General features: G+C 43.2%; 1 protein-coding gene across 1 annotated transcript in view; it reads right to left on the reverse strand.

Moving 5' to 3' along the window:
* ATP1B3 (ATPase Na+/K+ transporting subunit beta 3) overlaps positions 1 to 16,099 on the reverse strand; it is an 89,630-nt gene that overhangs the window by 32,580 nt on the left and 40,951 nt on the right. Inside the window, exon 2 of the mRNA XM_068280481.1 lies at positions 1,819 to 1,947. Coding sequence (XP_068136582.1) covers positions 1,819 to 1,947 — 129 coding nt within the window. The remainder of the gene's footprint in view (positions 1 to 1,818; positions 1,948 to 16,099) is intronic.

Consider the following 16,099-nt stretch of genomic DNA (forward strand, 5'->3'; position numbering starts at 1 on the left):
AAATTAAAAAAAAACACCCGTACTGAGCATGTGCAAACAGCCTAACGCGGCTTAGCCGCGTATAAAGTACTGCATGCAGTACGTGGTCTTGACGTGAAGCGTTACTGTGTAACGCAATGTGGGCACTGTGAACAGCCCATTGATTTTTCATTGCTGTGCGGTGGGGTGCGTTACAGGCTGCTCTAACGTGTGCCTGTAACGTCCCACTGTGAAAGCAGCCTCATAGTTATAGTAGGTTTAGTGGAGAGAAAGAAAAAAAAAAAAAAAAAAGGGGGGGGGGGGGGTACATCCAGAAAAGTCCAACCAGAAAATAAGTAAAATATAAAAATAAAAACACCAACCTGAGCCTGCACATATCCCAGTTGATTCAGGGGAAGGCGAAAAACCTTGCAAGGCCTGGGCCAATAAGCTTTAAAAAGGGAAAAATTCCTTCCCTACTCCAGATAGCAGTCAGATAAATCCCTGGATCAACCCTTCCAGGTATTACCCAATACTTCTACCCGTGGATGCCCTTCAATGCAAGGAAAGCATCCAAGCACTCTATAAATGCAGATATAGACTTTCATATATTTTAGATTCAAATACACACAACTGAAGTAGCTCAAGCCTTTTATTGTTTTAATATTGATGATTTATATTGATAACTGAACATAATTATTTGAAGGTTGACTTTTTTGTTTTAAAAACACTTCTTTTATTGGTCGGATGAAATATGCTCATTTTTGAGATAGGCATTTTGGGTTTTCATGAGCTGTATCCCAAAATCATCAATATTAAAACAAGAAAAGGCTTGAACTACTTCAGTTGTGTGTATTTGAATCTAAAATATATGAAAGTCTAATGTTTATCAGTACATTACAGAAAATAATGAACTTTATCACAATATGCTAATTTTTTGAGAAGATCCTGTATTGATACATGTTAATCATGTCAACTCTCAGTCACCTTTTTTTTCCAAGCTAAATAAGCCCAGTTTGTCAAACCTTTCTTGGTAAGTGAGATCTTCCATCCCTCTGATTAATTTAATTGCCCATATTTGTACCCATTCTAGAAGATCAATGTCCTTTCTATAGTGTGGTGCCCAAAACTGTATTCCATACTCCAGATGTGGCCTCAAATTATTTATAGAGGGAGTAGTAAACTAGATATTTCCCTTTTTATGCATCCCAGAATTATATTTGCTTTAGCTACTGCTGCTTGGTATTGTATACGATTACCTAACTTGTTATCATCCAGTATTCCAAGGTCCTTCTCCAACTCTGATGTTCCCAGCTATTTGCCATTTATTTTATATGATGATCTATTACGTACGACCAAGGTGCATAACTTTACATTAATCAACATTACATTTCATCTGCCACATGCCTGCCCATATGGCCATGTCAAGGTCCTGTTGTAATATGCCACTATCCATCTTAGTGTTGATATTTCTGCATAATTTTGTATCATCTGCAAAGATGGCTGCATTACACTGTATTCCGTCTACTAGATCATAGATAAATTGAAAAGAATTGGACCAAATACTGACCCCTGCAGTACAGGACTCTTTGCCTTCTATCCCTGTACCAGTTCTCTATCCACATACACACATTTTCTCCTAGTCCCTGTATCCTCAGCTTCTGCACCAGGCTATTGTTGGGAACAGTGTCAAAAGCTTTTGCCTTGGTTTAATAAAACAAAAGCAGGAAGCCTTTAAATGACAGCGGCACTCCTGAGCAGCAGACTGTCCTATGATCAGTGGGCAATGTAACACAGATGCACACAGCAAATAAGAATACAGAGCAGTGCATGGTACAGCAATGAAGACAGCATTGTTACCTGGTGAGGCAACTCTATCCCGATATTTAGGAACAGTGTCATCCAGTGTCTGAAGCATCACCCACATTGTCAGGGTGAAGAGTCCGGCCAGGAAGCCATAGAATACCAAGTAGAAGAGCAGTATCAAAGCTGTGGAGGAGAAGAAACGACAACATTAGCTTCTATGTGTCACATACAGCTGCCAGGAGCTGTGCTGGTACAAGGGGGAAAGAAAGGACAGAAGGCTCAAGTAATAAAGCAGAACAATAATCCCATACCATCATTACGCCAGGACACTGGTCAAACAAAAAAAAGGAAATACTAAATGATTAACTTATTTTCATATACAGCACAACCATGACTCGATTCTGTCTTTACACCTGCTCAGGTAGTGCTAGTAGAGCTGCACTCGAAAGGAGGAGAGCACTATGGGCCAATCAGGAAGCAGAACTGAGCCATGATCAGAAAGGGCCAATCACAGACGTATAAATCAGTCACCTGATCCCATGATTCTTCAAACTGATCATCTTTAATCAATCACTACAACTGCTAATGTCTTCTGATAATCTGCTAAGTCATCACTAATGAGGGAACTGTCAATGCAACTTTACCCACTAAAGCAAACCTGACAGCAGACTGAGGGAAACCTACTGACTGCAAAAACGACAATAGGTTTTCCTGGCAGCAATGCAATCTAATGTGAGACTACAAATGGCATTCCTGTTAAAGGACACACAAGGCGAAAATAAACTAATGAACAATTGTATCTATCTTCCTTCTCCTAAAAATTACTAAGATATTCCACAGTTTTATTTTATGTTTAAATCTACTTTTTAAGTTTTAACTGTTTTTATTGTTTTTTCTCAATGATACTTATTGAAGTATGCCAGAGCTAAAATCTATTATTGACCATTTTTATCTCTTCCCTGCTCTCAGAAGCCATTTTCTGCTAGGAAAGTGTTTTATAGTTATTTATTGTATTTATAAAGCGCCAACATATTACGCAGCGCTAGACAATAATTAGGGATACATACAATATTTAGGGGTGACATACAGCAAAATGACAATACCTGAATACAAGAAAGACCAGACCACACAGCACAGTATGAGTACACGGTAATGCTTAGTCACTGGAGGGGAGCATGGAGATTAGGCAAGTTAGGTTCACTCAGATGCATAGCATGGGTTCGCAGTAATGGAGGTGCATGATCAGGTAGGACACAAAAGGAGGAGGACCCTGCCTAAAGGCTTACAATCTAGAGGGAGAGGTAAGGACACGGAAGGTAGGGGACCAGAGTTCAGCTGTGGGCTTAGAGCACTTGTGAGGGGTAGTAGGCCAGAGTGAAAAGGTAAGTTTTGAGGGCTTTCTTGAAATTATAGTTGGAATTTCTTATCAGTGAGGGTCACACTGTAGTCACTTCCTGTCTGTCAGGACTGAGTCAGCCACTTACATACCTGATATTTAACTCTTTCAGAAAGAGAAAGAAAAAAAGGAACACAGCATAGTTATTTGTGTGCTAGGCACTGTACATACACATGTCTATCTCATCATGTCACCTTGGGTATCCTTTAAAATAGACACAAACTCTTGCACAGGACAGAAGGAAAACAGAGAAATGCACCCTGTGGGGTCGTTCACACTGAAGGCGTTTGCAGTCTTTTTTCAAGCGCAGGCGATTATTAAAAACCCCCACAAACTGGCTGTTCAATGAATCTCTACGAGAAGGTTCATAGCGCGGTTTGTGCGCTGTGCGTTCAGCAAAGCGGTGCTTGTACCATTTTTGGGACTTTTTTGCTATAATGAAAGGTATAGAAAAGAGCACTAAACGCTCACAAAACCCCTTTATGCTGCGATTGCATTCGTTTTTTTAGAATAAAATACACTATTTATTCTTTTCTGGGTCAAAGAGTTCACTTCCTGACTTGCGCCAGGGAGTGAATTACAAAACCGCTCTGGAAAAGCGCTTTTACCAGAAACGCAGCGTGCAGTGGAGCGCCGGGAGGGGGGGGGGGGGGGGGGAAGCACACAAAAACACAATCCGTTTGTGTTTTTGATTTTAGGTGTGAATGAGGCCTGTATGCATTTAGAATTTAGCCTTTCTAATTACCCCTCATCTGTGAAAATAGACTATTATATAAATTCCCCTCATCCCATGAAAGCTGCTAATCTTGATATATAGGGCTATTGGGATACTTATCGGGGAAGTAAAGGATATATAGTGGATAATCAAGAAATAAAGGAATAATAGGATTTGTCAAGTCATCTATTGCATAGAAACACTGATACAAATTGGACATTAAAATATGTATGTATGATTACACAAGAAATATTAAACACCAGGTAGGTTTACATAGAAATATTACACTTCTGTTCAGAGTTTAGTCAGAAGCATCCGATCTGCTGCATGCTTGTTCAGACTATGGCTAAAAGTATGAGAAGCAGAGGGGTCAGCAGGACATCCAAGCAACTGTTTTTGTTTAAAAGGAAATAAAAGGATATAAATACAACAGCCTCCATATCCCTTTCACTTCAGGAATCTTAAGTACTGGTAAAGATTAGGAGTAAAATAGCTATACATTTCAACTACCTCACAAGGGATGTGTACAGAGTCCTTTATATTGTAAAACTTGTGTCACAAGCTGAGAAAATGGCGGGAAAATGTCCCCATCGGAGACACCGATAATAATTAAAAGGTTACAACGCAAACAGCATGAAAGCTGAACGAAACTACCTAAAATATCAAGTTCTAGTCACCAAGTAGCTTTACTGTAAAACTGGTAGGAAGAATTGAATTCTCATATTGAAAGTCACACCTTGTCACCCCCTGAAATACCAACTGAGAAACATACAAACACGTGTGCGCACACACACACACACACACACCTTGTGGACAAGATCTAAGCACAACAGTCAGCTGTAAAATCACTCAGCACTGTACACCAGAAATGGAGACATTCCTACGTGGGCATAAGACGTTCTTGCTTTTCATTAGCTAATGATCAAACCATAAAAGATTCTTTGTCTGCCCACAACACGCTCACGTTATCTGTGGGACACGGGCTTAATGTAGTGCCAGGTCTGCCAGGCTGCAGTCACAATAAGGAGCCAGGTACAAAGTTTCCAACCAATGGCTGACAGCTGAAAACATCAGCTGACTAGTACTACAGTACTAAAGAGATGATAGTTATCGAATCAAACAGCATGTGCCAGTCTAAGCCTCATTTACAGCAACTAAGCGTATGAGAAGCAGCCACCTACAGGTTAGTAATGAATGACAGTGTGGAGGAGAGGAGACGAAAAAAAAAAAAAAAAAAAAACCCAAGAGATACTGAACAACAATATATATATAACAAGAAAGAAAGAGGGAACAAAAAAGACACCTCTTGGTTGCACAGTTCTCAAGTAACGAGTCAGAGGAACTCTTACATCACAAATGTGCCAATAAACCAGCACAGTTACATGCCTCAAACATCCATACTCTCTGCAAAGCTGCCTGTAGAGGTAACAGGAAACATGGGCTAAAAATCTAGGGACAAATGTATACAAGAGTGGCATCTTGCTTTTGAGCAAATCATAAAAGGAAAGAGCAAGCCCTCCCCAAGCAGTGACATCTAGTGGCAGCAGGCTAATATGCAGCTGCTGGCAACCTTGTCAATATCTTCTCACAGGAGAAGTCCAATACAGTAGAATCTTGTTATAGTAAACGCTGATATAGTACATTTCTGGATATGGTAAACTCAGTCCTCAGGTCCCAGCAAATGCATCTTATACAAATACAATGCAAGACCAATTCTGATATAGCAAACTACTTTTCCTGGTCCCTTGGAGTTTACTAAGAAAAAAAATGGATTCTACTGTATAAATATACTTACTATAGGGTTGTCCCTCATTTTACTATAAAGCAGCCAGTGGCCAGACACTGGAAGAGGATTACCGTAATCACTTAGAGGTTTCATGAGGTCCTTTTACACTTAACGCATTGGTACACTTAAAACGTGTATAGTGGGAACAGAGTCAGAGAAAAAAAAACACGACATTACTGTACTTTGAAAATCAGTTCTCTTTCAGTTATAACGGAGAGCAACTGATTAAGTGTAAAAGGGCCCTTAACGAATCAGTTCTGTGTTTTATGGCAAAATTGTAATGCCCCCATTGGAATCATGTTTATTTGCCAAGTACGACAGTTATCACACCTGGAATTATTTGCAGACACACAGCAACGGTAATAGTAGATCTAATTACTATTAATATGAATTTATATAGCGCCAACATCTACTTAAGTGTAGGGGGGGGGGGGGGGACGACAAACCAGTTACCTGGTGATCCTTGCAGCCCCCTGCAAAAGTCATTCTGTGCCCGCACCGTCCTTCTGCAACCCTGTATTCAGCAGCAAGCAACCCAGTCATATACGGGAACACGATGACATAGGGTGTGGCTGGCCAGCTTTGAGGGGGTTGGCGCAGCTGGCCGGAGGGTCTCTCTCAGAAGGACAGTGCAGGCACAAGATGACTGCAGGGAGGGGGTTTGGGGGGCTGCAAGAAGCTCCAGGTAAGTTAAACTGCTTTTTGTTTTTTTCAACTTTGGATTTCCTATAAAGCATATGTAGTCACTACTATTATTATTATTATTATTTATTGCATTTATAAAGCGCCAACATATTACGCAGCGCTGGACATTAATTTAGGTTACAGACAATATTTAGGGGTGACATACAGCAATATGACAATACAGGAATACAAGAAAACCAGATCACACAGCACAGTATGAGTACAAGGTAATGCTTAGTCAGTCACTGGATGGGAGCATGGAGATTAGGCAAGTTAGGTTCTCTCAAATGCATAGCATGGGCTTACAGTAATGGAGGTGCAAGATCAGGTAGGACACAAAAGGAGGAGGACCCTGCCCAAAGGCTTACAATCTAGAGGAATGAAGGAATATGTAGTCACTAACCAACTATCCCTCAGAGAAGATCACTTTGTAATCCTAACTTTCTAGCACAAGATCAATTTACTCATCAGCAGGTTTGAAGGACAACTGATTTATCATTTTAAGCAGGCCATACACTGGCTCGATTCACGGCCGTTTCGACAGCAGATCCGATCCTGGGATCGGATCTGCTGCCAATCGCTTGCGCTAAACGCACCCGCCGATCCGATTCCCTCCCGAAATCGGATCGGACCGTCGATCGCGCCGTGCGGGAAATTACCCTCGATCGCCCGGCGGTATGAGCGCGTCTCTTGCGGCGTACGATTCGGGCCCGATCCGAGCATGTATACATTACCTGAAGCTGGCTCCGGGGTCCTCTTCTCCTCGCTGCACCGCATTTCCGCATGTCCCAGTGTACGCTTATACTTCCTGTGTCACTCCGGTGACCAGGAAGTTGAAATAGAGGGCGCTCTATTTGAACTTCCTGGTCACGGAGTAACACAGGAAGCGCCGGGATGGAGCAAGAACAGCGGTGCGGTGCAGTGCGGAGAAGACGCCCGGGAGCCAGCCTCAGGTAATGTATACGGGGGGGGGGGGGGGGACAGGCGGCAGGAGCAGCTGAACAGATTGTGATCGGTTTCAGGCTGAAATCGATTCACAATCTGTTTGCAGTAAAGGCAGCCATACGATCCCTATCTGATCAGATTCGATCAGATAGGGATCTGTCAGCTGGTCGATCTAATGGCACATCGACCAGTGTATGGCCACCTTAAGAGGGATATAGAGGCGGTCATGAGTGTTTCCTTTTAAACAATGCACATTGCCTGGCTGTCCTGCTGATACTCTGCCTCTAATATTTTTAGTCCTAGACCCTGAACAAGCATGCAGGTCAGATGTTTGATGGCATTTGACACTTATTTTAATCACTGTATACAATAAAGGTAAAAATCACAATGCAAAATCACAATTGCATGTGTGAAACGGCAGGACAGCCAGGCAATCTGCATTGTTTAAAAGGGAAATAAAATGTGGCCTGCATATCCCTCCTAGTTCAGACATCCTTTAAAAGTACAAATGTAGTGGGAGGTATATGTAGGCTGCCATATTTACTTATTTTTAAGCAATACTAGTTGCCTGGCTATCCAGCTGAGCCTCTGCCTCTAATCCTTTTAGCCAGAGACCCTGAACAAGCATGCAGCGTGTCAGGTGTTTCTGACATTGTCAGATCTGACAAGATGATTTGCATGCTTGTTTCAGGTGTAATTCAGACACTTCAGCAGCCAAGTAGACCAGCAGAGCTGCCAGGCAACTGGTATTATTTTCAAAGGGAAGTAAATTTGTCAGCCTCCATATACCACTCACTACAGTTGTCCTTTAAATCCAGAGGAGTAAAAGGTAGCCATACATCTACTGATTCGGCTTCAATAAACAAATTGATTGTCTTAATTGGGTTATAAGACTTTAGTATGAATGCTTGAAACTCAATCGACTAGTGGCCCACACACTACAAGAGATATCCTATTTATGTGATTCACCTTCACTAATGGATCTGACTGATGTATCTCTATGTTCTGAATGAAGAGGAAAAAAAGAAAAAGAAAATCAGAATCAAATGACGTGACCAGGAGCCGACTGAAGAGCCTGAATCAAAGTTTTTATATACAGACTCCACAGCCCTGGTTATAACATAAGCATCACAATGTGAACCAAGCCTCCAGGACTCCGTACACCAATTCAAGTTTAAACCAGAACCAATTACTGTCAGTGATCTACTGAACAAATGATATCTGCTTGTAGTACACACGCACTACCAAATGTAACGATGGGTTAGCCGACAGTATGCGTGTGTACGCACTGTCAGCGGACTGACAAGGCTGTTTCTGAACGATCCACTCAGCGGCGGACCCGTCGTTCCTATGGTAGTGCGTGTGTACGCACCTTATCAGAAAGGTTAAGTGCTGCTGCAGTAAAAACGGCCATTCGCTTGCAGATGGAAACCATATTCCACAGGTGTGTAGACGTCCCTTATGCAGGCTTGAATAGTTCCTGGCAGGGCTGTGGAGTCGGAGCAGTTTTGGGTACCTGGAGTCGGAGGTTTCATAAACTGAGTCGCCGGATGATTTTTGTACAGACGCCACATCCCTGGTTTCTGGCACTGTCTTTGGCCTGAGGAAGTGGGCCAGGACCCACAAAACGCATTTAGTGCTTAATAAAATGTGATAATTTCATATTCGAATCTGTTGCCACTGAGGTAAGCCACCTCACCTTTATCTATTTTAGCTGTTTTTAACACAGTTTTATTTATTTTTTCGGCACCTCTTTCCCTCTTATATTCATATTCCACCGACAGATGGCTTCCTCTTGGATTAAAAATCAGATCAGAGAGGGCACAATTACTGACAAACTGCAAATCATTTTAATAAAATTTCACCTAGAAATCTATTTTTCTGACACCACCTGCATTAATATGAAAAAAAAACCAAAACAAAAAAAAAAACAAAAAAAAAAAAAACTAAAAACATATTGCGACTTTTTTTTTTTTTTATCATGCACGCAATAGAGTACATTGATTTATACAGCCTGTCAGTACTGGATGTGCATTTGCATCAACAGCAACCAATCCACTCTCTGCTCAGATCCAGCTTGTGCTCCGTTTACTCTTAATGTACAGGGCATTGGATTGGTTGCCGCTGGTTACTGCTGAGACATTAAAAACTTGCTCTACAGGGAATGCTGGCAGCAGCACAGGCAGTCAGATTTGATCCGCGTAATGCACACAACACATTTATATATATATACACTGAGTGATATGCAACAGCATCTGCAGCTTGGCCTCTCCTTGGGCTATGCATATAGCAGTGAATCCTATCAAATGATCTTGTAGCCGAATGACACATCCCCTTGTTAAAGCCTATCAATCACTTGTACGCTGTTGAGCTGTGCAGAGAGCTGTGAAGTGGCTCTACTCTTGCTCTACACGCCGATACAAAAATTCCATTTTAGGAAACATCATGCACAAGGCAACCAGGGCTATCTTACCAACTGGCAAGAAACACAAATGCACACAACATAGAAAAAAAGGGGGCAGGGGGAGTCCAGAGTCTAGAAGACATTCCACTGAGACAATCCAAGAGGTTTGGGATGGATTTATTCTGAAGCCGGCCTCTGGGGACTGATTACTTGTAATCGTGATTACACACTTGTTAGGGAAACAGAAGGATGTCATATGCCACACATGATCGCGCTTGGCAGCAGAGACAGGAAACTATGGACATGCAACAACTGATCACACAAGTGACAATGTCCAGGCATTCCTGTCTAGCCTGCAGCTCTGGCTCGTGAGGTCTCCTGTCCCAGACATGCCCAGAGAACCAGTTATGTCAGATCCTCTCATGTGGAATAGCAGGGCTAAGGAAGGAGGAATGATTAGGTGCCACGGTTATAATGACGTCCGTAGGGCAGATTTGCATTCTGGCGCATCACCTAACCTCTATGTAACCTGTTCCCTTCCCATGTACCTAGGATCTGCCCACGATCATGGAGCCTACTCATAAAATGGTGAAATTATGCCAATTTATAGTTTGGCAATGCCACTGCTGTACACAAAAAGGGGGAGGGAGGGGGTCAGTGCTGAATTTATAGGCTGAACCAAATCAAGTTATGCTGGTATCAGCTTATGCAACCAATGCCCTTTTGCGGATATAGTCACATGACTGCTCCAAATGGTTACATCTAGCACTGTGATTCACTACCACCTACAGCATATAATGGTCTACTTCATCTTAAGCTAACATGTTGCTGGCAAGTGATACAATGCGGCCTAAATACAGACCTTCAATTCTTGTCGCCTGACAGGGATTAGGACTTTATTCCTTTGGTGATAGTTTGTGATAGAGTTCCATAGAAGCATAGCGTTTTTGGGAGCGGAGCAGCTTCCCATGGGCGGAAGGGGTGGATAGAATGCGCTCAGCGGCAGATTGGGCGTGGGGGCAACTAAGAATGCTGATTTTTGCAGGGCTGTGAAGTCGGAGCAATTTCTGGGTACCTGGAGTCAGTCAGATCAACTTCAGCGCTGCATGGTACTTCAAATATCACTCCATCACCAACACCCTTCAAAGCGCAGGCTTACTAATTTCAAGAAAGACCCAAGTTATAAGGTTTAAGCATGTATCTGGTCACCACAACGATCAGAAGTTCTCATGGTCCTCATCATACATCGGAGTGCCAGCTGTCCTCTTTCACACAGTACCGATGCTCCTAGCATATACGTGATAATGTCAAAAGAAACAGAGCTAAGTGTTCTCCGTTTAAAAAGTAAAAAACCTTTTATTGTGCATAAGAAACAGTCTCCAATACTCACTTAAGGGCCCTTGTGACAGGGACCCTCAGCAGAACAAAGCGTTGTACATATATCAATGGGGTGCAGTTTTCCCATCTGCCATCCGTTCACCATCCGACAGGTTTCGCTACTGCGTCATCAGGGGCTTCCAAACGGAACGGCATTAAAGACCAGCCCTTAAATAGAGTCCTCTTGAATCCGCCACCACTACTGTATCCACGCAGGAGTTGGAGTCGGGATGATTTTTGTACAGAAACTATTATGACTAAGGGCAGACTGTTGGCCCAACACGTGTTAGTTGTTCCTGTGTAATGTAATGACTGTTACACCCAAATTTGCATAAAAACACGAATACAGGAAAACGTGCAAAATTTAACATTTCAGTGGAAATAAGCCCTAAAAACTATTAAACAAATATGATTATTAAAAAGCCATATCTACCAGCCAGTGATGGGCTTGATCTAGCAGCTGACTGAGTGCTGCCTGTAAAGGTCTCATCCAGAGGTCTTGTGTAGACAACAAGCACCAATACTCATCAACACTTAGCTCAGAGCTGAGCGCAGCATGTAAAGTGAGAATTACAATCAGCACACAGGCAATGTGTAGACGCAACTATTACTAAAAAAAAAAAATTCACACTTAACATGAGTCAATACAGCAAGTCAGAGTAAGGTAGCCATCTTCCCTCATCTCCTTCCCTGCCTCCATACTGTCACCCACCCAGGCAAGTCCTATCTTATACACACAGCCTCTGCACAACTAACAATAGTATAGTATTCTCCCTGGGTTTTAAAGGGGAACTGAAGTGAGAGGTATACAGAGGCTGCCATATTTATTTCCTTTTAATCAATACTAGTTGCCTGGCAGCCCTGCTGGTCTATTTCTCTGCAGTAGTATCTGAATAACACCAGAAACAAGCATGCAGCTAGTCTTGTCAGATCTGACTTTAAAGTCTGAAACACCTGATCTGCTGCATGCTTGTTCAGGGGCTATGGCTAATAGTATTAGAGGCAGAGGATCAGCAGGGCTGCCAGGCAACTGGTATTGCTTAAAGCACCTGTTAGTCTTACCGGTAACGGTGTTTCTGTACAGCAGCTGGGATACCCTCTGAGTGATGGCTCCGCCCATCCTCTGGGGAAACACAAAAAAGAAAGTATAAAAAGCTCCCGCCCCCCTCCAACCTCAGCGTATAAAAAGTAAAAGACCGAAACACCGGGAGAAGAGGAGCGAAGCACCTCCTAGTGACCCAGAAGACAGGTATAAGGAAGTGCGACAGGCAAAGGGAGGGTAGTAGACGGTATCCCAGCTGCTGTACAGAAACACCATTACCGGTAAGACTAACAGGTGCTTTCTCATGTCCATCAGCTGGGATACCCTCTGAGTGATAAACAAGTAAAACACCCACCTAGGGAGGGACTACTGCCTGTAGCACCTTTCTGCCAAATGCCAAATCCTGTTGCGATAATACATCCACTCTGTAGTGCTTGATAAAAGTGGAAGGACTCGCCCAGGTAGCCACTTGACTTATCTGTTGAATCGAGGCCCCAGCTCTCTCTGCCCAAGATGTTGACAAGGATCGTGTAGAATGAGCCTTGATGCTTGATGGTGGAGTGGAGTCTGAGACCTTATATGCTAGAGAAATACTCTCACAAACCCATCTTGCTAAAGTCTGTCTAGATGCCTGCTGACCCTTATTTTTCCCCCGAAAAATAATAAATAAATGAGAAGACTTCCTAAATTCTCTTGTCCTCTCTAAATATGCCAGGATTGCTCTCCTAACATCTAAGGAATGAAATTCAGCTTCTTTCGCACAGGAAGGATTGCTGCAAAAAGAAGGTAAAACAATATTCTGGGTACGATGAAAATCCGAAGATACCTTAGGTAAGTAATTGAGATCTAAACGTAAAACAACCTTGTCTGGAAAAATGGCAAGAAAAGGGTCTTTAATTGAGAGAGCCTGAAGATCCCCCAGGCGTCTGGCCGATGTAATCGCCACCAAGAAGGCGACTTTCAAGGTAAGAAATTTAAGTTCAATTTCTTCCATAGGTTCAAAAGGAGTCCTGGTTAAAACATTCAAAACTAAGGATAAATCCCACTGCGGCAAAACTTTTTGCCTCACAGGGGTGGATTTTTGGACTGCGCGAAAAAAATCCTTCAACAATCTTTCCTGTGCCAAAGGTCTGTCCAGTAATATTGACAAGGCTGAGCACTGAACCTTTAAAGTGTTTAAGGCCAACCCTTTTTCTAGACCTTCTTGTAAAAAAATCGAGAATTACTCCAATCTCATTCTGATTTCTGTTATTGGAGGAACACCAAGACAGATAAACCTTCCAAGTCTTCCTATAAATCTTATGGGTAACTGGCTTCCTGCATTTGAGAAGTGTTTCAATCACTTTCTCCGATACACCCTTATTTTTTAACATCACCCTCTCAGGGTCCAGGCTGAGAGCTTGAATAGCTCCGGTCTGGGATGCAACAATGGACCCTGCTTCAATAGATCTGGTGTGACTGGTAGTCTCAGGGGTGGTTGAACCGAAAGACTGAGAAGAGTGGAGAACCATACTCGCTTGGGCCAGGCCGGGGCTATCAAAATTAGATTTGCCTTCTCTTTCTGCAATTTCTCCAACACTTGTGGAAGCAACCTGAGAGGAGGAAAAGCATAAGCTAGGCTGAATGTCCAAGGGATTGATAGGGCATCCAACCCCAGAAAATTTGGACAATCGTGGATCGAGAAGAATTGCGGAAGCTTTGCGTTTTTTGGGGAGGCGAAGAGGTCTATCTCCGGCTTCCCTAACTTTTCCGTGACCCAGAGAAAAATTTCTGGATTCAATTCCCATTCTGCATGATCCACTTCGTGGCAGCTTAAATAGTCTGCCTCCAGGTTCAAAATGCCCTTGACATGGACCGCTTCTAATGACAGGAGATTTTCCTCCGCCCAAACCAGAATTTCTGCCGTCAGTTGCCCCAGTATCATCGATCTGGTTCCCCCTTGCTTGTTGATATACGCTATTACTGATACATTGTCCGAAAAAATGAGAACATGTCTGGATAGGATCATGTTCTGGAAGGCTAAAATCGCCTCCTTTACTGCCTGCAGTTCTCTGAAATTTGATGATTTCTTGGCTATTGGTCTGGACCATCTCCCTTGCGCATGATGTCCCATTGCTGTGGCCGGCACTGGCATCTGTATGAATTCTTACCGGATCTGATTGTCTCCAGATCCTCCCTTGCATTAAATGTGTGGTTTGCAACCACCAGTGAAGACCTTGTTTCACATATGCTGGAACTTGTACTGACTGATCTAACGTTAGTTGCGACTTGTCCCACGTCTTCAACAACCAATTTTGAATAGCACGACTGTGAGCCTGGGCCCAAGGAACCGCTGGAATGGAAGCCGTCAACAGACCCAACACCTTCATTATCTGTCTGATTTCCATCTCTTGAAGCAATAAAAGCTCTCTTAGGGCCGGTTCACACGGACGGCAGGCGGCGTTGGGGTGGCCAGGAAGTCGCGTCGTCCTGTGACGTCCCGTTCGGTGGCGGCGGTACAGAGATCGTCGCGATCGGCGTTTCTCGTCCCCGCAGGGGGACATATAGCCGCGCCGGCTAGCCGTCCCTGGACGTTGCATGCGGCTTCTAGGGACGGCCGAAACGATGCGTTAAATCGGGATCAGAATGCCGCGTTTATGCAATCGACGGTAATCGACGGTAACCGCGCAATGCTAAACGCTCCTATTCACTTGAATGGGAGAGTTTAGCCGATGGGTCCCGAACGCTTGACGGTAGACGCCGGCAAGCGTCCGTGTGAACCGGCCCTTATTGCCTCCTGCAATTTCTCTATCTTCCCTGTAGTGAGACAAATCCTTTCTCCCACTGAGTCTATCACATACCCCAGAAAAACAATTGACTGGGTTGGATTTAGATTCGATTTTTGATAATTCAGAATCCACCCCAAACGTGATAGAATCTGAATCACCAAATCTCTGTGTATCTTCTCCTCTGAATTGGCAAAGATGAGAAGGTCGTCTAGGTAAGGAACAATCATTATCCCCTGTTGTCTTATCACCTTCATGACCTCCGATAACACTTTCGTGAATATTCGGGGGGCCGAGGCAATCCCGAACGGTAGGGCCTGGAATTGAAAGTGGTAGGTTTGCCTCTATTCGTACCGCAAATCTCAGGATTTTTTGGTGAGAATCTGCAATCGGAATGTGCAGATAAGCGTCCTGTAGGTCTATCGACACAAAGAATTCCCCTCCTTGTAGAAGAGACCTTACAGAGTATATGTTTTCCATCCTGAATCTTTTGTATACCAGTAACGGATTCAGGGACTTTAGATTCAGTATAAACCTGAATTCTCTGTTTGCTTTGGGAACTAGAAACACATGAGAGTAATATCCTTTTAGCTCCTGAATTCGAGGAACTGAAACAATTACTCTTTTTGCAATTAACTTGTCTATCTCCCTTATCAGACCTCTGGCTTTGGTCTGATCCTGAGGAAGTTTGTTTATGAATACCCTGGGAGGAGGTCGCACAGAAAATTGGGGACGATATCCCTCTTTTATAATTTTCAAAATGAACGGATCTGGCTCGATTGCTTCCCACTCTGAAAATAATGAAGCCTTCCTCCCACGGGCAAAAAGTCATTTGTTGTCTTTGGGGGGGATTTGGTTTTGCAAGCGCAAACCCTCCCCTGCCTTTACCCCCAGGAAAGGACCATTTCCTTTGCTGAGGCAGATTTTTTGGCTGTTCCACTATCAGTTTTTTGAAAAGACCCTGCGGCCTATTTTTAAAACTTTTCCGCTTGGTCGGAAATTGTTTGCCTTTCTCTGCAGATCTAGAAAGGACCTCATCTAATTCTTTCCCAAATAAAAGTTCACCTGAAAAGGGAATGGCACATAAACTTGTTTTTTGGAGGTTAAATCACCCTCCCAAGTTTTTAGCCATAAGGCTCTTCTGGCTGCGTTAATAAGTGCCGTAGTTTGAGCTGAAATACGAACTATTTCCACTAATGCATCCGCCAGAAAAGCTACTGA

The sequence above is a fragment of the Hyperolius riggenbachi genome, chromosome 4, assembly GCF_040937935.1.
Source record: "Hyperolius riggenbachi isolate aHypRig1 chromosome 4, aHypRig1.pri, whole genome shotgun sequence".
Taxonomy (NCBI): domain Eukaryota; kingdom Metazoa; phylum Chordata; class Amphibia; order Anura; family Hyperoliidae; genus Hyperolius; species Hyperolius riggenbachi.